The sequence below is a fragment of the Telmatherina bonti genome, assembly GCF_933228915.1.
Source record: "Telmatherina bonti genome assembly, chromosome: 2".
In the NCBI taxonomy this organism is placed as follows: domain Eukaryota; kingdom Metazoa; phylum Chordata; class Actinopteri; order Atheriniformes; family Telmatherinidae; genus Telmatherina; species Telmatherina bonti.
The window spans coordinates 10158452-10184192 of NC_136620.1; the positions used below are offsets into that span (position 1 = coordinate 10158452).

Here is a 25741-nt window from a genome sequence, read left to right on the forward strand (position 1 = left end):
AAATGTAAGGACTTTGTATAGACTCCCCATTAACAGTGCTGGGAGCTCCTGTTTGCTTTTTGTTGCTAGTAGGACTCAAATATGTGGGAGGAAGTGGTATTCGCTTATAAGACGTTGCTAGGCGACAAACAATAACATATACGGGACATAGTGTTCATTTACCAAAGCTCAATTTGTTTCTGAACAAAGTAAAATAAATAAATAACATCTGTACCGAAGTGCTCGGGGTCATAAAGGCGTCTGGAGTCATCAGTTTGGGCATCGAGCCGCCATCGTTGCCGGAGTTTGTCAGGAAATCTGAAGGAGCAGGAAGTGATGGGATCTTCCTCAGGTCGGTCTGGGAGCCGCTTCCAGACTCCTTATCGGAGCTCTGGTCAGTGAGATGGTCCGAAAAAGCTGCTGGAAACAGAAAATACGAGGAGTGGGTCAGCCTCACTTCATGCTGTTAGTCAGGGGAGTCTATGTACGTCTCCTTTATAGGCTTGTGTGATTTTCAAAGAGTCGAGGCAAAATGAGGGGGAAGCAGAACGGCTCCGTCTCCTTGCCGCTTTCAGGCATCAACATGGTGTCACTTTGTATGAATACAACCACGCTTGATGTAAGCGACCAGCACGCTGCAGGAGTTAAATAGTGTAAACAAACGATCACACAAACAACAACATGACAGATGTAAACATGTCAACATTCTGTGATCATCATAGAAAACTGCGCGCTACTCGTGGCTAATTAGTGAGATCACAGCAGAGGCTTATTTGTTCGCCGACTCGCGCGTTTATTCCCTCGATCTGCATGTAACCAAAAGCAAATAAATCATTCATTCATACTGAACACAAGTCAGCAGGAATCACGTCGAAGAGGTTCGGATCGTCCAGACCTGCAGGTACTCGGATACAGTCTTTGTTTCACAGCTAAATTTTGAGAAGGACACAAACGGAGTCCATCGTAAAAGAAGCCTCGATATGTTTTGGATCTGCGCGAACATTTTATGTAACTTTTACCGGCGCTTTATTGAAAGTTTGTCAACTTTCTCCTTTTATCTGTTGCTTTAAATGGTTTTCTATTCAGGAAAAGGATTCTTTACCATTGGAGCTATAAATGGATCATAAATCCAACCAATCGCAGGCTCTGCCAAAGTCCAGCTGATTGGCTGCTTCTCTGCGTCATGAACACACTGGAAAAGACGGTTTCTGAGGGTACATTCACAGTTGCCTTTTTGATTAGAATCCTTCGTTTAGGGGTTTTGCAAATGTACAAATATATTCTGGTTCGGATTCAAAGACGCTGACTCCGTCCACCTGGAAAAAAAAAAAAGCAGGTCTCGGTCTGTTTCAGGCGGACCAAATACAGGAAGCGGACCACAAAACAAGGCACGTTGTTGGTTCAGTGAACGCCATTGAGAGAGAGGAGAGGACTGATATGACTGAAGGCAGCAGAATTAGTATAAGAATCCTCTATGCAGGAGTTTAAAAGATGCTGCAACTTTTTTACGATCCGATTCATTAAGTGCGTTTACATGGGAGTTTTAATTCCCGTTTAATTCAGAATAAAAGTTAATTCCGCTTGAAACTGCTGAAAAACGACCATGTAAACACTTAATTCCTAACGCAAATTTTCTATTCGGAATTAAACCTAATCCCGATGTAAGTGGCTGGTTCATTCGCATTTTAATCCCAAACTATGTAATTCCTCTGTCATGTAAACCTTCATTCCGCTCTAAGTTAACTCTGGTCGTTCTGAGCATGCTCGTTACCTTCTCCTGTCCCGACGACGCACGTTGTTTTACCTCCCGTGTTCGGTGGTTTATCTTTCTTCTCCTTCTCAGTTGCTGCAGAAAGTGAAGTAGTATGCTCGTGTTGAGCTGCTACTTCACATTCAAAATAAAAATAGCGGCTAAACTGGTTCTTATGTAGTTTTTATAAGTTACGACTGAAGAGACGAGAAGCAGGGAGCCAGCTTTGTTTATTTCTGGTATACGTCATACATCCTCTGTCCAATCAGAACCCTTCCCAACCCAACGCTCTGAAGAGGAATTAAGTGAGGACGTGTTTCATTTAAACCTTCATTCGGAATTATTATCTTCATGTAAACTCGTAAGAGAATTAAGTTAATTCTGAATTATTTAATTCCGAATTATTAATTCCGAATTAAAAAACACCATGTAACCGTACCCACTATCTGGACCGCCCTGCCCCCATGACTATACTCACATCAAGAGTGACACGATTTCCCCTGAGAAACAAATGGCTCTACAGGGGAGAAAGTTAGCCAAGCTTCATCAAGGGAACACACCGGAGCTCCATTACTTAAAAAGAAGACGTAGCAACATGTGTACTGGAAGTAGCCCACAGATTAAGAGATGAACTCGCTGAATTTCACAAGCAGTCGACATGTTTCATGGAGTTTAAGTGTTAACAGTAAGCTGCATTAACACGCCATCTTCATACATTGGCTGGACTTTAAAATAACATGTGAGTCGATGATTGTGTGCTGCTCTAAAGAGTCATTTATGGTCACGTGTGATGAACTAACAATTCAGTGCTCGGCAGATGACTTACAATGAGGGCCCATTGAGTTTCTAAACTTTGCACAAAGAAAAAAGCTTTAAAAACGCGTAAGATTTACAAAAGGTCAAACGTTAAAGAGACCAACAGAGTGAATAAAGTTTTAGTTGACTTTGAATGGGTGTAAATCTTGACTTCTTGCATCCCTCGCCACACGCCAACTTACCAAAGCCGTCCTGAGAATCAGAGTGGGGAAGAAAGTCGGCAGAGCTGGAGCCCACATTGGGCTGAAACCAGATCTGGACGTCCTGCAAACTCCTGAAAATGCACAAGAGGAGAAAAGGAAATGAAGACACCTGAGACACCAGCCGCTTTCATATGCAAAGATCATACGGGAAGACGAGACATTCTGGGAGCTCTGAGCACATTTATGCTGCTTTCACATCGTGACAGTCTGCCAGACTTGGTCCGATTGGGACTCAGCTCAGTTGTAGGGGGGGTGTATCTATTTAGACCGAGAATGCGTGCACGCTGCACTTTGGTCAAACGAGCCAAACCTTTACAATAACCCCCGGCAGCAGCCTGGAAAATGGGGCAGGGCTGTATGTCCAATGGGCGGAGTTGGATGTCAAATAGCGGGGATGGATGTCCAATGGGCATGTCAAATGGATGGGGTTGGATGTCCAATGGGTGTGGTTGGATGTCTAATGGGTGTGGTTGGATGTCCAATGGCTGTGGTTGGATGTCCAATGGGCATGTCAAATGGATGGGGTTGGATGTCCAATGGGTGTGGTTGGATGTCCAACGGGTGTGGTTGGATGTCCAATGGGTGTGGTTGGATGTCCAACGGGTGGGGTTGGATGTCCAACGGGTGGGGTTGGATGTCCAACGGGTGGGGTTGGATGTCCAACGGGTGGGGTTGGATGTCCAACGGGTGGGGTTGGATGTCCAATGGGCGTGGTTGGATGTCAAATGGATGGCGTTGGATGTCCAGAGTTTTTACAGATTTACTTACTTTGTGTGAACACAGTAGAGCTTAATTTGGATCCCAGACTTGGATTCTGTGGGTCCTTGCGTGCTTTCTGGAGGAAAAAGCACAAAGAAGGAACAATGAGCCTCTAAATCCAGTTTCTACTTTTAAAATGAAGGTTTCTGCGCATGTGCACCTGTTGTCATGCTCTCACTCTCCTCCTCTGCGGGGAGGACCTCGGTGTGTCGCAGCCGGCTGGTCGTGACGTCCCGGACCCCGAAGCTGAGCACGGGGTGGGTTAGCAGGAACTCTGACACCGCTGTGAAACTGGCTTTCCCCTTCAGCAGGTCCTGCCGCAGCTCCATCACGTACAGAACCTGGCACAGGGTGACATGAGAGAGGCATGAAGCTGGGTGAAGGAGGGCGATGAAGACGGCTGCTTGGTCCAGACAGGAAAAGAAACTAAATTTTTTAAAAAAAACCTCTCCAATATAAAATGACCATTAATTTAATGCCTCATTTTGTGTGATAAAGTATTTTAACTGGTACATCAGGCTTTTTACCTGCAGATTATTACTGAGTTTATACCTACAAACATCTTAAACCCACAGCTGAAAACATTGTGCTGACCTTCCTCTGAACGTCCGTCAGGATCAAATACTCTGCAGCAAGATCCAAACTGGCCTTCAGACTCGGCAGAGCCGATGAACTGAACGGATCTGGTGAGAATCTGCGAGAAGAAACAGCTCCACCATTAGCATCGTTCTGACATGTTCTTGAAAAGCAACCTGCATTAAAAGGATGATTAGTTCGCCGTCAATAATCACCCAGAAAATCTCTTCAACTGAGCTAAACCCAACAGATACGCTGATCTGGAAAGGCTTGTTTAAAGGAGGCTTTACGTATCACATTACACCAGTAACACAGACTGGGAATGAGTAAAAGTCAAGATGATGACCTGATAGTCTGTAAACAGGTCCAGGAGACGGTGCACCACATCTTCAACTCCTGGTTCTGATCCGCTCCGGTTATCAGAAATCGCCAGAAAGGAACCCTTCAAACAAACAGCAGCAACAAGGTGGAAATGAGGAGCAAAGCAGATGAGCCGCATCCTTCAGCTGACAGGAAATAAACACGAGTACTGACTCTGGGTCCTGTCTCTTGTGGTTGTCACAGAAAAGAAGGCAGGACAGCGGACGTCCTCCATGCGGCCGCAACTCATGAAGACATCTGCAGAAGAGAGCGCAAAGGGAGGATTCAGGGAGAAAATTAGGACCGAAACAATAAAACCCACAGTTGCTGCGTTTACATGTGAGTTTTAATTCCTGTTTAATTCAGAATAAAAGTTAATTCCGCTTTAAACTGATGAAAAACGAGCATGTAAAGACTTAATTCCTAATGCAAATTTATATTCGGAACTAAACTTAATCCCGATGTAAGTGTCTGGTTTATTCACGTTTTAATTCTGAACTATTTAATTCCTCTGTCATGTAAACCTTCATTCCGCTCTAAGTTAATTCCGGTCGTTCTGAGCATGCTCGTTACCTTGTCCTGTCCCGATGACGTGCGTTGTTTTACCTCCCGTGTTCGGTGGTCTGTCTTTCTTCTCCTTCTCAGTTGCTGCAGAAAGTGAAGTAGTATGCTCGTGTTGAGCTGCTACTTCACATTTATAATAAAAATAGCAGTGAAACTGGAACTTATTATGTAGTTTTTACAAGTTACGACTGAAAAGACGAGAAGCAGGGAGCCAACTTCGTTTATTTCCGGTATACGTCATACGTCACGTGCACCCTCTGTCCAATCAGAACCCTTCCCAACCCGCCGCTCTAAAGAGGAATTAAGTGAGGACGTGTTTCATTTAAACCTTCATTCAGAATTATTATTTCCATATAAACTTGTAGGAGAATACGTTAATTCTGAATTAAAAACCATAATGTAACCGTAGCCACTGTGAGGAATAAAGACATGTAGATCTAACCGTACACGGTGATGGCGCAGCCTACCTGGGCTTGTCCTGTTCACCTTCTATGTAGATCTGCCAGAACTTGATGTATCCATCATGACTGGCGGTGGCCAACACCGTCCCATCAGGAGACAGCGCACCTTCACTGACTCGCTGGAAAAGACGGAAAATGATGAAAATAGTCATGAGTGTGAAGGATCTACGGGAATGAAGCTCAAGGGGGGAGCAGAACTGGTTTCCAGTTAGAACTTCTTCATCACAGGAAAGAAACGTAGAAAAGTACAAATAAAAGTACAAATACATCAATAAATGTTTTATTACGTGTAAAACACATGACTGCAGAAATGTGTCAATTTAATAAAAATATTCAAGAATGAAAACACTGTAAAAAACAGAACTATTCATTCATTTATAAATGTCATATTTATTCTAATGGTTGTGGGTTTTTTAATACTTGGCAGCAAAACTAAACCTGAAATAAATGTGTAAAGCTTTTCGAGACCTATTAAATATAATTTACACACAATTACTCTGCATGTTGGATGTGATCAGTGAAGAAACAACAAAGTGTGTTCAGTGAGAGGCTTCTTCAGTAAGACTGAAAGATACAGCAGATCATTCCAGCCATCAGCCTCCGGAACAAGACCTCCTCTAGTTAATTATCTACTGCAATATTGAATTTCCCTTTGGGGATTAATAAAGTATTTTTCATTTTCATTAAACATCTGGGTTTTGCTGACATCTGGAAAGATGCAGCTTGGGTCACATCTGCCTGTTCAGATCACCGATTATCTGGTTCCTGTCTAACGCGTTTTCCCAGATGGGCTGGACTAAAGCGAAGCAACCAGTTTCACTTTGCGACGCACGTCCCAGTTTCCACGCAGTCTGTGGACAGAGAAGGATTCGATGCAAACGGTTGTTGTGTGATTCAGATGAAGGAAAATCTACATCAATCGCATTAGCCGAGCAGCTGCTGAGCAGGTTCTTCACACGACTGGTGAAGCTCTCCACGCAGGATGCTGCAGATTTATCCAACGATCACAAGAGACAAACGTTTGCATGACAACTCCTCTTCATGTTGTTTTAGTCGCTGAGGAATGGCTGCCAACATGGCTGCCCCTTCAGCAAGGAGGTGGGGCCCCATTAGGGCCCTGAGTGCAGCTCAACCCTTGTTTCCACCAACAAATGTATGCCGTATGTGTCCACATGCAAAAACTGGGAAGGGTAGCCTAACATCCAACCTGACCTTTCTGGGGCCTTTCTGTTGGAGAACAACTCTAACCGATCCGACCCAAACTGGACCTTAACACACTGCAATAATTTGATAGGTTGGGGGAAAAAAAAAAAAGGTCTGGCATCTCCGGTTGGCATAGAAACAAAGCAGCGGCTTCTCGTTGAGAGCAACAGGTTCTCTTTTTGTTGAAGAAATGTCGTCATTGTAAATGAAAAGTTGTTTCAACTGATTTTAAATCAAAATAAAACAAAAGGTTTAAAAAGGAAGGAGAGTCCCGCGGGCGCCGGCACTTTCCTCTGCATCATCAGGGAGGAAAAGGACCAAAGAGGCCTTGGTGAAGGAAAGCGTCACGCTACCACGTAGCTGCGGCATCAACCGCAATCCCGCTGATACTCCGCCTCTCAGGTAAGGCTGCAACAACACAACAACACCGCAACGCGCCACACCTGCTAGTGGAAACGAGGCTGTCGTGACCTCTGCCAAGCGTGTACACTTTCCAACTATTTCCTGCCATGGTAGGAAAGAAAGAACAGACCATTTTCAGTTCTTTACAACTCCTCCAGAATCATCCGGAAGCTTTTCTAAGCAACTGGGACAAGTTTTCATCACTGGCAGTTTTGTTCCGTTAAAATCTGATGATCTGAGCGTTTAAAACATTATATTTAGTGTCATTTGCACCGATTTCCCAGTAAGAAACTAAATGAACACATGTAGGATCATGTGGAACACAGTGCAGAGATGGGTTCTTTTCACACAACAGTCAAAACAAGCTATTTATAGAAAATCAAACCACGTCGAGCAACAATCCTGAAATATCATCAAGGACGAGTAAAAACGTATAAAAAGAACGACGTTAAACTGCTGCTTGTCTACTTTTTACAAGCTCCACATAAAGCTGAGACTAACCTGCTTGTACCGCTTTGGATGAACGTTAACAGGCGAAACATTCACGCCACTGAAAACCATCACAGGGACACATTTTCCACTGTGTGACTGAGGAAACCAGCAGAGCCCAACCAGACTTTAGTTACCATTTACTTCATTTCACCAGAACACACATCTCCAGCTGCAAACAGGGCGACGGTGAACCAAAGCAACGAACCCGGATCCCAGCTGGACGCTGGCCAGCCGACTCGTCTCCCAGAGAAAAACCAGTTTACCTGCGTGTGGCCCTTGACTGTGATGAGTCCGTCTTTCAGCTCGGTGGCATCGACGGGCCAGCTGCTGTTGTTCGCCCGCAGGATTTCCAGGTCCCAAACCTCCGCCTAGAAGAGAGGAATGACATGAAAGACTTCGTTTCTCATCAGCTGCTACATCAGGAGGGTTCAGTCGCTCCTGCAGGTTTTCACTGTATCCCTGCTCCAACACACATGGATTCAACAGCCAATGTAGTTCTGCTTTCTGCATTAAGTTGAGGCAGGTGTGTTGGAGCAGGGATACATGAAAAAGCCCTCCAGAGCGACATGAGAAAACAAAAGAGGAATAACTTCTCCTGCGTCACGTTTAATATTTCTGACATGAGACGAGTTCAGGCGGTCAGCACTCCGACACACACGTGGAAATGTACACGCATGTGGATTTAAAATACCTTGAAGATCCTATAAAGTTACGGATCAAAATGTGAAATACGGGATTTTATTTGTTCCAGATACCAGAGATGAAATGTTCTGTGATCTGTGAGACGTAATGAAGATAAATATCCCACGTGGATCCAACATGTGATGTCGGAGGTGGGCAGACAAGTTCCTTATGTGCAAACTTGCTTTGCAATAAAGTCGCATATTGCCAAAAAAATATCATTTAAACAAGTATTCTGACACATATCTGTACATGAAATTAAAATGTATCTATAAATAATAACGCTTATTTTATGAAAATATAAACAAACAATAACAATAAAGCAAAACTAAATCAATAAATGAGTCCAGATTTGGAAAATCAGTTCTGCATTCAGCAAGTAGCTGCACTGATTAACGGCCCAAAGTTCAATCAGTCAATCTTTATTTGTAAAGCACTTTTTATACAATGAAAATGTTGCGCTAAAGCATTAAAAAATTTTTTTTAAAAAATCAACTTATCAATCGCCCAAAATAAAGAGCCTGCGAAGCCTACATATACCCAACAAGGTAAACACATTAAGGTATGTCCGACCCCCTTAACTGTGTCTGGAAGCTAAAACACTGGAAAAATAAAAGATTAAAAAAATAAAATAAAAAAATAACTAAATAAAAATTTAAGAGAATTTAAGAGCCTGGGTTCTCTGGAACTTGAACCACCACAGTGAGCACTTCACAGCCACCCCCCCTCAAATAAATAAATGTGTTTTCAGTAAGAAATAAATGACAGAAAAATATCTGATAAAAACATTGGCTAATTAAATAAAACTGTAAATGTGTAACTGAGGGTTAAAATTGAAACGTTCACGATGAAATTTTAGGTCGTTTATGATTTTTTCTAAAACAAAACATTAAATATGAATATCTTCATAACGAACCTGTTTATAGGAAAACAAAGAGAAAGATATTTTCATCATTTACTTCGCGGCCCTGAACTAAAATGTAAACGGACAGTCCTGCTTGAGGCGGACCTTGGCTGAAAATCCCTCTACAGCGTTACAGCGGAGGGAAAACCTGCCACTTCCTGCTGCTGTTCCGGACGGGACGGCTGGCATACGAGTCTGAGTGGATTTCAGGCAGTGTGACGTGTAAACATGGATACCCTGTCCTCATGCAGGAGAGCCAGAGTCTGGCTGACGTCATCCTGGTTCTCCTCGCTGTCGTCCAGGATGAACGGGCACCAGATGAGGCGACGGTGGGAGTTCAGCGGTGTGTCTTCTGGTCGTTGGATGTGAACCACGATCTGATCCCTAAAACGTGTTCGGTTAAGCAAAACCAGGAGGAGAAGAACTGTTCCTGGAGGATCCGCGCAGATTGGTGTAAAAATCTGAGAATCTGCACCAGGAACAGAAATACAGCCAAACATCCTCTCACTCACTCGCTCACTCACTCTCTCTCTCCACAGTCTCTCTCTCTCTCTCTCTCTCTCTCTCTCTCACACACACACACACACACACACACACACACAGACACACACAGACACACACAGCCTTGCTGCTGCCGCCATATGGCAGGATACAGGATCTTGCTGCCGGTGAAGGTGAGCTGCCAGACCATCAGGTTTCCTGCTTCGTCCACACAACCCAGCAGCGAGGAGTCGAGGTGGGCGAAAGCCAGATCTGTGACCGCCCCAGTGAACCCCTTCAGGAGGGAGCGCTCGTTAAAATCCACGCTCAGGACCCGAATCATGGCGTGGTTGTTGGTTCCTGAAGGAAAAAACGTTCATTGTGGGGAAAAATGCTTCAACAATCAGACATGTTTTATCTGGAACGATTTGTCTTCATGTGAATATCACAGAAGCAAAACTAAATAAAGTTAAGAATCAAACAGACAAAGCTTTAGACGAGAGACAAAGAAATTTCTGGGATTTATTCCGTCCTGATGTTATTTCATGAACATGTTTTCAGACATTTCTGGCTGTGCTTCTCCGCTTTCAGTCCATTTCCACCCAGACAACCTCTGAAATATTGCTCCATACGAACAGAACCATCCTCATTAGCGGTGAAGTGTGGCGTCACAGCAACAGGTTCCTCCTGAGATAAATGTGCTTTTTCCACGGTGTCATTTGTTCAGTGAAACCGTCTCACTTACCGGCTTGGTGGCGCTGCCGCCGGTGATGAAGAAATGTTGATGTTTCAGAGTAAAATGCCTCCAAAGTGGACATGTGGTCTTTTACTGGCAAAAGCCACTGGATCCAATTCCTGCCTGAACAACTCGTCTGCTCTGGATTGATGAGGTTTCAAAGCGGCAAAAATACAACCTACATGTGTTTTAGAATAGCAGAAAGTGGCGGCGCTTCTGGGATGCCTCAGAAACGCACCGCAGCGCACCTGGTGTGCTGTTTGAAGGCGCGGTGCAGCTGCACAGCGGCGCTTCCGCGTTCAGTGGATCCTACGAGTTAGACCAATCAGAAGCCACTATTCACCCTGCTGCCTTCAGGGACACGTTATCGCTGCCTCATGTGACGAGGACGAGGAAGGGCTTCTTTCCTCAGACCATCAGCATCATCAACACTGACACATATTGATGTTTTCATTTACACACCTGGTCCTGTTGTTGTTGCGTTTAAGCACCTGGAGGACGAGCACAAAGCTCATTGTATCATGATGTAAATGTCACAAATAAAGGCAACCTGATCTGATTTGGAGTCGGCTGTATGTCCAAAAGACATATAAAACATACAGATATCGTGTGTCTGTGGTAACAATGGTTATGATGGTTACTCTGCTGGGAGGCTTACCTCTGATGGCGTAGGCCAGGAAGGAGTTGGACACAGCTATCAGCCTCCCATAATAATACTTGTGCTCCCAGTCGTACTTGGCAACAGGCTGAATCTTCACCTAAATGAACAATTTTATTTGACATTAGTAAAAAAAAAAAAACCAAAAACAAACAAACAAAAACATTAATAAACTCTCATCTATTCTATTTTATTATTATTATTTACTTTTTTTTTTTCTTACCTACTATTGCTGTTCTATTTCTTCCTCTATTGCTGTTCTGAGCTACTGTGACAACAGAATTTCCCTTGTGGATGAATAAAGTCTGTCTAAGTCTAAGTCTAACAAAGCGCGTAATGAAGGCTTATTGTGAAGCTTTGGAACTGGAATAAAACTCCAATATTCTGTTATACTTTTGCACATTTAATCAATAAATAGCGTGAAACCGTTTCTTTGTAAGAACCAAAATAAAAGACACCCTGCCGAGTCAGCAGAAAAAAAACCAGCAACTTTTTCCATCTTTACGTGTCTGATTCATTTCGTTCTTTCCACCATCTGACCTTGTTGCTGCCTCGCGCCTTGCTGTTGATGCTGGAGTCCTGACTCGCCACGATCTCCACATTGTTGGAGGTTATGGGGATGCAGGTGGAGCCATCGTCGCCCAGCAGACAGCTGAAAATGCACCACATGGCTTTAGTTTATTCCCTCACAGATACACAGCGAGGATGATGAAGTGACACTCACATCATCTGACTCTCTTGAGCACTGCTCATGTCAGTGGAGATGGGTCTAGTGGATTCAGACATGGCTGACCGATCAGTGCTTCCCAGCAGGCCGGCTCCCAGTAATCCGTTCAGCTCTCCGTTGAACGACGGCTTCCTCTGACCGTCACTCGACTGTGCATCTGGAAGAAATAAACAGAGAAAGCAAAGAATCTGAGAAACAAAAGCAGGTGGAAAGCCTATGAAACGTTCTAACTGGGGATGCAAGTTAGTCACATTACCAGAAGCTCACATTTCAGGGTTTTACAGCGTCACAATACGAATCAGGAGCCGCTCATCGATATGAGAGGATATCACAGCTGGTTTAACACAACCGCTTACCGAACTACAAAACAACTAAAATACAAACTTGAAGCTCAATCAGACATTTAAATGAAAAACAATCTATTTGAAAGAAAAAAAAAAAAAACATACGACGAGCTTTAAAATGTTCACATCAAAGAAGATATTTACAGACAGAGTGTGTAAAGCTTGCTCCTTTTAGGAGACTCAACCCGAACCTTTTAGGAGGTCCGTTATAATAAAGTTATTTTCGTCCAACTTTCATCATAGTTACTGGACAGAAACATGTCCATGTCACATGAAAATAAAATATTCTGATTATTATAACAGAATAAATGGAAATAATTCAATGTGTTCTTTGTTCAACGTATTCAATATGATATAAAGCACATTTCCCCTGTGATCCGTTTTTGTAGTTCCTGTTCAATAAACTAAAACTGAACAAATAATAGTAATATTATTAACTGTGTTCATGCTTACCAGTTCTAGGACGATTTAACATTGATAGAACTCTTTATTATATTCATATTAATACACTTTAAATTATATCTAATTTATTAAGACAGAGGGCGAATGCCTGCTTTGTGACAGGACAACATCAGAGTAGTATTTATTCAAATGATTTAAAACGTAAATAAAATAATTCTCAAATTCAGGTCACATAAATCGTTTTGAGGCCAGCAGCAAAGACGGTCATCATGTTGTACTTCCTGTATAACGTGTGAAAAACTTCCACAGTTCAGCAACAGGGCAACTATTTTAGTATTCAACTGGGAGATTAATCCTGATCAAAGGGCTTAAAAGAAAGGCTGGGTGAGACTAGCAGCATGCTATGAGCTTAACAATAACATAAAACACAAGATGGAAGAAAATATAACAGCTACTACGTTTGGGGAATCATAATAACGAAATTCAACCACATATCTGTAAAACAGTATGAAGGTTTGGATGAGGGAGGAAGCTTTCCCAGTTTTATTTTACTGAAAATAATGTCCGTCCAAACAACCATCACAATCAGTCGAGAAATCATTAAAATATTCCAGCCTCTTCTTTCCTTCCTGTTCAAACCTCAACAAAACATCTATGTGAAGTCACTTTCAGTCTTCTCACACAGAGCAGACTGGAAACCACAAACTCAACAGCGGACCCAGTCCAACAACTTAGAAACTAGTTACTACACACTGTGTAGTTATGTATGTAGTTAAACATTTTTCAGTCTGATCTTACATGTATAAAATGATCTCTGATCAATGTTTTGAAATACAACCAGAAACCTGGTTGTACCTTTGCTTTTAGTCACCGTACTCTTACTGACACTTCAGATTTACATTATTTTAGATGTATTTGATGTTTTGCAACCGAAGGACATAATTTATCAAGAGAAGACTTGATTTGCTGTATTTTATTGCATTACATTGTGACTTTCCACCTCATCTCTGACACTTGAATAAAACATTATAATAACCTAATGCCTTTTAAAAACACATACATTGGCTTGTGAAACTTTATCATAATATGGAGAATGAGAAACTAGTGTCACAAATTAAATCCTTTGCTCATAATAGACATTAATAAGCCTAAAAAGTGATATTTAGACCAGCCAAAAGCAGTGTCTTCTGCGCAGTTTGTGTGAACACAAACTAATTACTGAACAGGTGGAATGATTTCCACAAACGTGGGGAACACAGAATGCCAAAAACTACTACTGTAAACCCTAAATAAGATGCATTTAATAAATATAATGTTAATTAAACTCCATTTTATCCTCCTTTTTAGACATTTGACGTGAGGCGACACAGAAAATAGACTGAGACATTAGCTAGCTCGTTACCCTGCTAACACTGAGGACAACGCAGTCAGGATCGAAAGTGAATCAATTCGTTCATTTAAATAAGTTTGGATAAAAGCAGAATAATTTACTGACATTCAAGTAGTTCCTCGGGGCGAGGTCTTTCATAAGCAGCGTGTAAAACTGCTACGGAGCTAACTTTGCTGCGTTACGGCTGGCATTAGCATCAATGTAGCCAGCTAGCTTCCATTAGCATCAAGGTAGCCGGCTAGCTTCCATTAGCATCAATGTAGCCAGCTAGCTTTCATTAGCATCAATGTAGCCAGCTAGCTTCCATTAGCATCAATATTATTATTATTATTATTATTATTATTATCATTATTAAGTTTTCAAAAAGTTATTACATGGGTCAGTTTTTCCAAAGTGTAATTATGAAGATGATCATTAAAAAGGAACAACATCAAACAAATATAACGGTATAATACAAGGAGAATCAACCAATGAGGTGCAGTTTGCACAGATGTAAGGTTTTAGTATGTTTTAGGTTAGTACAGTTCAATTTTTGGATCACATGAAAATAAGTACATAGATAAAATTTTTGAAGAGAGAAAATGAGCCCCCCCCCCCCCCCCCCCAAGTATTTCATTTTATGCATGTGAAACTTTGCTAAATAATCAGCAAATTGATGATATATGACTCATTTTTGGTGGAGTTAGAATCTCTAAGAATAAGAAGCAGGTCAGGCTCGTTTAAAAGGAAATCCTTACCCAAATGTTTCTTAAAATCTAATTAAAAGTCAGACCAGAAATTACATCGAAAGAATAAGTGTTTTATGGTTTCAGATTCATTTTTGGCAAAAGTTGCATTTATCATTTAAACCAGGTATGTATTTGTACATGAGATTATTAACAGGATAATATTTATGCACAATTTTGAAGACAAGTTCTTTAACTTTATTGGGCAGAATAAATTTGTGAGTAAATATAGTCTTCCACGTTTTTATCATATAGTGTCTGTTTTCTAGCCATCTGTATCTAGCAGGTGCAATGGTTTTAGTAATGCGTTTTCTTATGAAAGCATTCTTAAATTTCTTGTCAGAGATGGAAACTGTTCACTTTAATTAGCATAAATGTAAACAGCTAGCTTCCATTAGCATCAATGAAGCCATCAAGCTTCCATTAGCATCAATGCAGCCAGCCAGCTTCCATTAGCATCAATGTAGCCAGCTAGCTTCCATTAGCATCAGTGTAGCCAGCTAGCTTCCATTAGCATCAATGCGACCAGCTAGCTTCCGTTAGCATCAATGTAGCCAGCTAGCTTCCATTAGCATCCGCGGCCTAAAGCAGCGCACCCGCTTTTTTATTCCCGATCCCACCTACCGGTGCCGTTTCCCGGACGGTCCAGTTTGAGGATGTCCCGGAGGTGCTGAGTTGCCCCCTCAATGTCCATATTAGAACCGGACGCCATGGGTGAGGGAAAGGGGGAGACTGGGCTAGTTTAAAGGGAGAAAACAAGTTTTGTTTGATGCGATGCTGTCACTATTCACCCAGAGCAACCGTCTAAACTTCCGGTAAGTCCGTGCCGACAGTTCCGGCTTGTCACTGGGTCACGTCATTGGTTCCTACATCAAACTCTACTGCTGTTCAGTTATTATAATTCCACACGTCACCACAAAGTCACCTAGACTTTACCCCTGTCATGATAGTTCTACTAGTCTGTAATTCAACTAAATTCAATTCAATTCAATTCAATTCAATTCAACTTTATTTATATAGCGTCAAATCCCGGCAATGCCATCTCAAGACACTTTACAGACAGAAAAAAAGAACATCATGAAAGCCAATTCATAATAGCTTATATAAGGAAACCAACAGATTCTCCCATCCTGAGCAAGCACACTGGCGACAGTGGGAAGGAAAAAACTTTTAACAGGAAGAAAACCTGCTGCAGGACTCAGCTCAAGTACAGGCAGCCATCTGCCTCTACTGTGTCGGGGGAAGAGGACAGAAAGACAACAGACAGCAGGAACTGCTACTTCTGGCCAGGGAGACCTGCTGAGACAGGAGACATACATGTTAATTATGCAACACTGTTATTGGGGGGTGAATAAGAGAGAGAGAGAGAGAAAGAAGCTCAGTGTATCAGGAAATGTCCCTCAGCAGTCTAAACCAATAGCAGCATAACTAAGGGATGCTAACCATCCCTAGCTATAGGACTTATCAAAAAGATAAGTCTTCAGCCTAGTCTTAAAGGTGGGGAGGGTGTCTGCTTCCCTAACACTAACTGGGAGCTTATTCCATAAGAGAGGGGCACTCACCTCTCTCATTTAGGTGTATCTAAAAAGGGGGGTTGGAGGTATCTTTTTATATAATGTGTCAGTCTGTGTGTTTCATTTATGTCTGATTTTAAACAATAAAGTGCTTTGAGTCACATATTTTATGTTGGAAAAGCGTTTCATGAATAAAGTTTGATTGATTGATAACCAAAGGCTCTGCCTCCTGCTCGGCTCTTTGAGACTCTAGGAACCACAAGTAAGCCTGCAGTCTGCAAACGAAGTACTCTGCTTGGTATATAAGGAACTATGAGGTCTTTGATATATAGTGGTGCCTGGTTGTGGAGGGCTTTATGTGTAAGGAGAAGGATTTTAAATTCTATTCTAGATTCAACAGGCAGCCAATGAAGAAAGGCTAAAACTGGTGATAAGCAGTGCTGACAAACAGCAGGTGCACATTGTGTGTTTTGCATTTGTCTTGGGATATCTTACTTTTGGTGAAAATGTTTATTACATCAGATTTTAAGACAAGCCATATACAGAGGAAGAGCTCCCCCTAACATAAAAGGGATGCTTAATGTGAAGGATAATTTTATCATTTATTTATAATTTAATTTATAATTTAAACAAAGATTTTAGTTAATGGTTTAGTTTAGTTAATTAGTTAAAATGATTGCAGCCAAACGTAAACAACCAGCAGATAAAGATTATTACCACGTTATATGATTACATAATCCCAGTTATATATCATTTTGTTTTTCTTTGTTGTGGGCCCCAAAGAACAGTGAAAGCATGTTTGTTTTGGACACAAAATAATTTCAAAATCGTTCTTTTGTAATACATGACAACCAGAAAACATCACAACCACATAAATTTACTCAAATCTTATTGCAGATATATTCATGTTGCAGCACAAATGTCCAACAAGAAGCAAACCCTTTTAAGTCCCACAAATAGACTCTCACTGAGGCCCCCTGGTGACGCTGAATCAAAGCTTTCATCACTGCACTTGAACAGCTTCTCCCACATCTGAAGCCTTTTGCACTGAAGATCTCTCATATCAAAGAGTTTCTCAAGTTAATGAAGATTTTATGAAAGAATCACATCTACTGTAACTGAATCCTTTATTGATCGCTTCAGTTTTACCAAAACAATGAAACTAACACCTGAAAGTTCATTAAACTCTTGTATTTTAATGTTACGGTTCTGCTTTATTAAATGTTTTCAAGAGCTTCGTCCAAAAATGAGAACCTTTATGAAAACACTTTGCTACACATAAAGAGAAGTTTAATGAGGGCGTCAAGGGAAAAAGTTGAATCAGTCTTCAGACACTTGTTCCTGCCGCATGCTGTTGCCGTCCAATGAGAGCATTCATGAACCGCAGACAAATTTAATCCCAGAGGAAGACCCGGCAAAGGGACGCAGCATCTCTAGAGGATGAAGTGATAAAAACACATAAAATCTTACTGCTGCTTGGAAGAAAAAGGTTTGTTTACAGTTCGAAGACATCCTGAGGATCTGCCACACAAACCGTGTGCGCACGCAGCTTTCGTTGTCAGCCTTTTAACCAAACTTCTTAATGCTCAAGTCAGGGAATCTGCTGAGCAATCACCATCTCGTACTTTTAATATTTAAATCTCATCGTGTCAAACTCACTTGGAAACGGATTTCTACAACTTAAAACAAAATCACTGCATTTTATAATAACAAAACCTGTTTATTTGGCCGTGGAACGGCATGAATCCATTTTCTGCTGTTCGATCAAATACATTTGCAACAAGCAAAAACCTTGAATCAGCCAGAAAATGATATGGAGAGACCACACCATTAAGAAAAAAGTCCAGGTTTTATTGTGTATCGTGGCTGTAGTCCATGTTATCTGCCAGACATGTGAAAGAAAACAAAAAAAGAAAAGCAGGATCAGAGAAAATAATACATGGAGGTCAACCCTTGTCTTCAACAAACCTTTGGTTTGCCAGAGCGAAACCCGGGAAAAAGAACGGATGATGGCGAACGGTGCAGAGGAGGATAAAACTCAATCAACACACTAAGGCGAGCTAAGTAAACACACGAGTGGCATCTAAAAAAGACAAATAACAACACACTAAGTCTGAACTGAAGAAGCCGACTCTGAACCTGAACATGGATCTACAAACCAGTCAACGACAGTGCTAACAGAACCCGGTTGACAGCGTCAACCGCAGAGCAGAATGGGTTAGAATAAAGAGCAGAGAGCAAAACATGATTTAATGGCATCAATCAGCTGTTTGTCCTTCCGGTGGCTTGAGTGTAGATACTGTAATGAGGAGCTCCCAGCGTCATGCAGGTCAGCAGAGCGGCAGACAGGGGCGTCTGATTGGTCAGCCGGCGACACATCGCAGTTCTACTAGCTGGGCTGGTTGGAAACCCCACCTGGACGAGGTTCAGTGATTGACATCTAGAATCCGGCGTTTGCTTGTTTGTCAAAAAGGCGTAAATGAAATGGCAGGAGGGAGGGATGAGTGTCCCCCCTCTCCCCTCCATCAACTCCTCCCTCCCCACCCTCCAGACTTCATCTCACAGTGCCCTTCATGGTGGCCGCCCCTGCCCGCCTGCATGGAGAGTCAGGTTAACCAAAGTTGTGAATGGCCAGCCTGAACATGTCATTGGTGCACACCCACGCATCGTTAATGTTCTTCAGGATGAAACTCTGATGGAAACCCATGATCGGGTCTTCATCTGCCTGCAGACACACAAACAAGACAGAAGCGTCAGTGTGAAGGCATCCGGCGGGAGGAGAGGGGGTCAGGTTTCCAGTTTCTAGTGGGAGTGGAGGCTCAGGAGGAGGACATGCGAGATCACCAGCCACACTAGCAACCAGCGACGTTGGACAGGGGGACGACCGTGGCCTTTAAACAAGAGGAACCTACCTTTAGCTGTCCTACGACCATACTCAAGATGCAGCTGTCCGGCGTCGGCTGGTGGTCCTGCGCTGTTATACTATGCGCTATTTTTGTGAATGGGAGACTCTGGGACACACAGACACACAAGACATAGAAGAGGATTAAGTCGAGCAGGAGACGATTACCTCTGACTCCTCTAAGGTCCCGTTGACATCATAGACTGTATATAAAAAGATGGGCGGAGCCTCCGTGACGTCACCCACAGGTTTCTGAAGAGCTGAAATGAAGCTCGGTGGGCGGTTCCTACCATCACCATCTTGGCAGCGCTATGCGTGTCGTCTCGCCCGGAAAATACATATATGGGCAAAGAAGTGGAGCTGAGAGGGGGGCTGTGAGTGTCATGGTGGATGATTGACATCGAGCGAACTCCGAGCTTTCTGTAGCTAAGAGCTAACCTGGAGATAACAGGAGATAACAGGAGCTAACCAGCTAACGGAGGTAAGCAGTCTAAAGCTAAGTCACTTTCCTAACCGTCTTAAAACCGCGGTTGTTCTACGTTCTTCGGACTTGAAGCGGGAGAGCAGGTACCTATCAATCAAAAGGACACTCCCCTAAATATGCCAAACTTCGAGATTAAATTACTTTAAAACGGGCGAGTTAGAAAAAAATTCACTCCCCCCACAGTTGTCATGAAGGTAAACCTGACCTATTAAACCTAAAATGGATTTTTGAACCAGGCTGTAAAAATGTTTATTTCTGCTGTGAAGTTGGCCTTTTTAACATGGGAGTCTATGGGGATTTGCTCTGTTTTGGAGCCCCTAGTGGATGAAGGGGGAACTGCAGTTTTATGCACTTCTGCATCAGCTTCACTTTTAACCACAGAAGGCTCCGTCCATCTTTCATATACGGTCTATGGTTTGCAACACAACACTGTGACTGTAAAACGGAAAAGTTTTGTTGCGTTTGAGCCTCTTGTTGCCATGACAACAGACCGATAAAATCTCAAAGATTTGGCGACAGCCTCCAGCGCGAAGGTTTCTTGCAACGTGAATCCTGTCAGTGTGAACAGGAAGACAGTGACGTCTTTTCGAACCTGGTAAAACATTTATGCTAAGAAGCAGAGGTTACATGCGCCAGATAACCAGCAGTTAGCATGCAGTGCTTCTGTTCCGTTTGAGGATGCGGCGCACACCTGGGTGTGTTATTTTAGTTTTACAGCCCTCTGAAGGGCCTGCCGTGTGCGCTACATCGTTTCTGGTCCCATCTGTGTTTCACCCTGCACAGAAATAATTGTCATTCTGCTTCTGTATAAAAGTGTCTTTTTGTTTTGTTTTTTTGTTTTTTTTACAAAGGGAAAAGTTTCCTGTGGAAATGCAGTATAAACAGGACCTAAGTCATCCTCAACAAACCTCATTAAACTGTGAGAAATCAGAACTTAAAGATGAAGATGCGCCACTTCATCATTCATCCTTCATCTTTTTTCATTTTTCTTCCAAGCAACCAGACTTTTATGCTTCAACGTGGTCTGGAGCAGCAGCTGTTCAGGCACTCGGGTGGATTTTTTACCCATTCTCAGTCTAGTTTTTAACCTGAACATTTATAGAAGTGTGTGTGTGTGTGTTATCTTTCTTTAAAGCAAGGGGAAATCTTCTCTGGCGGTTAAAAGTGAAGCCTATGCAGAAGTGCAAAAATCGCAGTTCCCTCCTTCATCCAGTAGGGGCTCTTAAACAGAGCAAATCCCCATAGACTCCCATGTTAAAAAGACCAACTTTACAGCAGAAATAAACATGTTTACAGGCTGGTACAAAAAGAAAACCAAACAATTAGATGTATTAGGGGAAGTTTACCTTCATGACAACTGTGGGAGGTGTGAGGGTTTTTTATTAACTTATCCATTTAGAAGTAATTTAATCCCGATTTTAAGCATAACTGGGGGCGTGTCCTTTTGATTGACAGGTACCCGACATCCGGTTGTAGGAAGGCAGAGTGGTACAACCGCTGTTTTAACTGGTTACCAGTGTGACTTAGCTTTAACACGCTGTGTTAACTCCAAGTTAGCTCAGTTAGCTTTTAGCTACAGGCAGGTCGGAGTTTGAGAGATGTCAATCGGGGTTGTTTTTGCACATAACGAGCAGCTAAACTTTAAAACTGATCTCGTTTTGTCATTTGTCACCAGCTGTCTGTTTACAAATCTTCAGCTGCATCGACAAAAAGTGCCAAACACCGTTTGATGGACACATAAATATTATTTCTTTGTGATGTATAAAGAAATTTGGGTTTATTTAAGACTCTGGAAATGTAATGTAGAAAAATAGTAAAAAAGCAGCAACTTGGCGAAAAGAGATGGTTTAGTTTAGTAGCTACTCCTGTGGGTCTGAGGAGCAATGAGATTATTAAAGTCATCACAAATTATCTTGTTCTGGTTTGCTGTTGACAGGCATTCAGAAACTACACGTCACAGGTGTGAAAAAATAAATTACCATAAAGACTCACAGTGAGCTTCTCGACAATTGCTATTTTTCCTTGGTACGGCTGTCCTTCCCACGTAAGGCATGATGTATCGATCTGTGTGGAGTGACACACAAAAAGAGCAAGTTCCAGGTGACAACCTCACAAGGTCTCAATAATCCCAGCCTGTCGTGTTTATGTGGAAATCAAACAAACAAATTTACAGTTTAAAGTACAATGTTGAACAAAATGACGAAACCCTTTAAATAAAGACATTAAACTCAGCAGGAAATAAACGCGTCATTCCTTTGCTGAAGAGTTTCAAAGTTGATTTCTATGTCAAATTTCTAACATGAAATAACATCAACAAAATAAAAAAAAATTCACCAAAAAAGCCAATTAAAAATGAAGAAAGACTGAAATCCACACAGTTAAGTTGGACCACATGCATATTTGGATTTTCAGCTTGATAAATTTATATAAAATCGTGACAATATTTCGATCACCTAACTGCTACCTTTGGCAGCTGAGCAATGAACAGCTCAGAAAGCATAACACATAAAACCACGGTCACAGCGCGTATAACATCTGGACCGTCAGAAGCTCCGACACCTATGTGCTCAGAACAGAGAGTAGAACTGCCGAGACAGAATAAAAAACCAGTAAAAGTCTCGCTGTTGAGGCAGTAATGAGAGGAAAGAAGAAGAGTTACACCCACATATATAGATCCCAGTTGTGATCTGTCAGAGTCAAACATCTGGTAATAGTGCTGCACGAAGCTGGATCCTATCTGCTCCCACAGAGGCTGGTCCACCATCCTGAATCACCCTGCATAACACACACACACACACACACACACACACACACACACACACACACACACACACACACACACACACACACACACACACACAGACACAGACACAGACACAGACACACACACACACAGGAAAGCAGGAACATGCGTGGGTCAGACAAATAAAACAAAAATCAGAATTACAGCAGCTTTTTTTTAGTATCACCTCTGGCAGCTTTCGTGTTCATTTTACACCAGTAAATATGGATGCTTGTTTTCAGTGGCAGATGTACTGGTGTGCTTTTTTTTTTTACATACAAAACTGAAGTACATTTTACTACCAGAGTAGACATGCAGACTGATTTTAGAGAAGAAAAAAACAACAATAGGAAAATATATGAAAGAAATTGAATAAAAAAAATAAAAAAACACAAATAATTGACAAATTAAATCTGTAAAAAAGGAGCAACAGGAGACTGCCACTTATAAATCCATTATAACTGGTCAGTAAACAAAATTAAACTCGCCACTTGAGTTTTTCTTTTTCATTAAATGAACACTGATTATTGAAAGTTGGTATTTTATATTTAACACGCAAGTTGGATTGAGCTCACGATGAATTAGCTGTTTAATACCTGCTGATATATGAGCTAAATGGCGAGATTTTTCAGCTCAATATGAACAAGATCTTTCCTTTTTTTTACAGTTATCTGGCAAACCATTAAAATGGTTTTGCAACCCCAAATGGGGTCCCAGCTCCCAGTTTGAGAGCCATTGATTTGCCCCATGGCTGGTCCAGGATTAGTCAGGAATGTCCTGCTTTTACTTGAACTGGTTAGTTAAAGGTCCCATGTTCACAAAACTCCCTTTCTAAGTCATACGTGTCTCAGTCTATAGATGAGCCCTCCCATGTGGACAAGCACCGCCTATGAACATGTAAAGGTTCAGATACAGAAACAGTCCGTTCTCAGCAGCACTCACTGGAGACACTTTTGGACTGTTGTTGGGTCTCTGACAACCATAGAAATTGTTGAAAAAATACGTAATATGGGACATTTAAAACCACAGAGTGTGGGAATTACACCCATCTAGTGGTGCAGTGACTGAATGCAAACAACCGAGACGTATTCTCTGGCATCTCGTTGTTTAGGCGTGTTATTACCATTACCGAAGCGGCAGAGAGTCCCGTCAGGTGATGAGGGGCAGAATGATACACAATTCTGTTTCCTTATTGATGCCTGTACGTTACAAGCATGTCCTCCATGGATTTGCTACCAAGCTACAGCTAATCTAATGTTATTGTGTGAAATGGTGTGACAAGAGGGAGTCAACCCCCCTTTGACAAATCATCAGACAAATAATGAAACATGAGGAAAATATGAGTGAAAGAAGCGTACGGTGGCCTGCTGGTATGACTTCTGTAAACAGAAAGTGAAAACTGCGGAGCTTTTCCACTGTAGGCTAACTAACAGATTAGCTTCTCTGCTGTTTTATACAGAAACAGTAAATGATGCGGCTCAAACAGGAGAACAAAGTAGCTGCTGGACGACCTGCCCTGTTTCTAACATAAATAAAGTTTACTGTTAGATAAGTGACCTGTCCAGGGTGTTCCTCCCTCTGCCCTGATGTTTGCTGGGATAGGCGTCAGCTAACCCTAAGCAGTATACATAATGAATGACCTTAAACTTGGATGCAAATACAAATCAAACCTTCCATTGCCTGTATACGCAACTGAATTCTCTAATATGGAGGCGAATACAACATCATAACTGATCTTTTAATTTTTGATGCTTTATTTCTTTGGACCCAACAAACTGTAAACACTCAGTACAAACACTTTCAAATAAACACTGTCAGAAGGATTTCACCTAGTTCAAATTAACTCGCTTTGATGATAATCAGAGGTGGGTGGAGCAGTCAAACATTGTAAGTAAGAATTGTTTTTATTATTAGTATTATGACTGCATTGCTCCATCACTGTAACTGCTTATTCTATTCATATAGATTATGACATATAAAGGATATTATTATTTTTATCCAGATATTACTAATATACTGGGTTGCTACTGTTGTATTGATATGGGTTAATATTGTTATTAATACTGTATTGCTCATCACTGGGGTGGGATTACATATAAACTTATGCTTCGACCCACTCCTTTTGACCGTTTTGTCATTTTTTATTTCAGTTTTTTCTTGTTTTTAGATTTCATTATGTTCAAATAAACTTTTTCAATCAATCGATCAAGAATAGCATAATTGCTTATTTATCGTAATAAATGCCTTATAAATATTTGAAAAACGTCCACACAAGATTGTTTATATTGTTATTTATAATGATATATAATTTATAACAATAATATCCTCTCAACAGAAAGGAAAACAATCATAAACTAAGACTGAGCACCCTGTTACTGGTCTTCCTGGGGCGACACTGACAGCACAGGTCACGTGCTCCTTCATCACGTCTACACGTACTGGGACAATCTGAGCGCCATAGACATTAGCAGCTATATATGAGTATATTACATCAGATCAAACGGAGTAAATAGCAAAGGAGAAACAAAGTATTTAGGTCAATAAGTGGTGAAAGATCTTCTTGTTTAGCTAGTTGGCTAGGTAGCAGCTGCTAGCTCCAGTGCTGATTTGTTTGCTAACTTGACCTAGCTTGCCTTCCCGCCAGCTTGTGTTCATCGTCAGAGAAATAGTTTTCCCAGTTGTTGGCTGGAACAACTGTGTGGTGTCAGCCTTGTCACCGGTTGCTAAAAATAAACAGTCTCCTGATGGAGCCGATGCCTCCTGTGGGCCCGGGCGCACATTTCTGGAGCCGCTACCCCACCTAGGCGTGCCAGACGTTAGCCCCAAAACAGGCGGAGAGCAGCCGATTTAAGTACTTATACACAGTTTAGTTTCTTCACATTTCAATCCAAACAAGGACTTTTTGTTTTAGTACATGTTTCCATTCACTACTTGGTACAAGAGCTCTCTTTAGAGAAGTAATGCAAACTTACCTCTCGCTAACGCCGAGGCCGGCTGCACGATCGCACGGTGCAACGTCTTCGTCGCTACGGGGGCACGCACGCAAACGACGTAACTGACCCGAGGAATTGTGGGATTTGTAGTTCTGTACATATTTCCTCACAAGCCACACGAAGCAAACTTTTTTTTTACTGTAGGGACAATGTTATTGGGGCAATCTACTTGTTTTCTTTTCAACCTGAAGCAGCAGTTAGAGACTAGTTCGAGACTAAGAAAGTGTGCAGTGTTTGTGACCTCTAGCTTTCAAAAAATAAAAAAGATTAAATGTATTACTGGTTTGCAGAGTAAGTCATTTTAAAATAAATCTGATAAAACTCAATAGCACAGTAAATAAAATAAATAAATAAATAAAAAAAACTTTATTAATCCCCAGAGGGAAATTCAATATTGCAGTATATAATTAATTTGAGGAGGTCTTGTTCCGGAGGCTGATGGCTGCTGGCAGGA

General features: G+C 41.7%; 2 protein-coding genes across 2 annotated transcripts in view; both read right to left on the bottom strand.

Moving 5' to 3' along the window:
• edc4 (enhancer of mRNA decapping 4) overlaps nt 1-15345 on the bottom strand; it is a 44067-nt gene extending 28722 nt beyond the window's left edge. The window contains exons 1-15 of the mRNA XM_079253991.1: nt 15237-15345; nt 11749-11908; nt 11565-11676; nt 11025-11124; nt 9804-9990; nt 9387-9534; nt 7829-7933; nt 5475-5587; nt 4618-4701; nt 4430-4525; nt 4102-4201; nt 3668-3848; nt 3517-3583; nt 2728-2819; nt 215-399 (exon numbers count right to left, since the gene is read on the bottom strand). Of these exons, the coding sequence (XP_079110117.1) occupies nt 215-399; nt 2728-2819; nt 3517-3583; nt 3668-3848; nt 4102-4201; nt 4430-4525; nt 4618-4701; nt 5475-5587; nt 7829-7933; nt 9387-9534; nt 9804-9990; nt 11025-11124; nt 11565-11676; nt 11749-11908; nt 15237-15324 (1818 nt within the window). The 5' untranslated portion in view covers nt 15325-15345. The remainder of the gene's footprint in view (nt 1-214; nt 400-2727; nt 2820-3516; nt 3584-3667; nt 3849-4101; nt 4202-4429; nt 4526-4617; nt 4702-5474; nt 5588-7828; nt 7934-9386; nt 9535-9803; nt 9991-11024; nt 11125-11564; nt 11677-11748; nt 11909-15236) is intronic.
• Nucleotides 15346-17956: 2611 nt separating this feature from the next.
• Nucleotides 17957-25335, bottom strand: nutf2 (nuclear transport factor 2). Its single transcript, XM_079247257.1, has 5 exons — nt 25267-25335; nt 22178-22287; nt 21505-21576; nt 19039-19137; nt 17957-18851 (listed from the first exon to the last, which is right to left on the bottom strand). Exons 2-5 carry the CDS (start codon nt 22274-22276, stop codon nt 18738-18740), a joined length of 384 nt encoding a protein of 127 aa, XP_079103383.1. The 5' UTR covers nt 22277-22287; nt 25267-25335; the 3' UTR covers nt 17957-18737.
• Between the last annotated feature and the right edge of the window lie 406 nt (nt 25336-25741).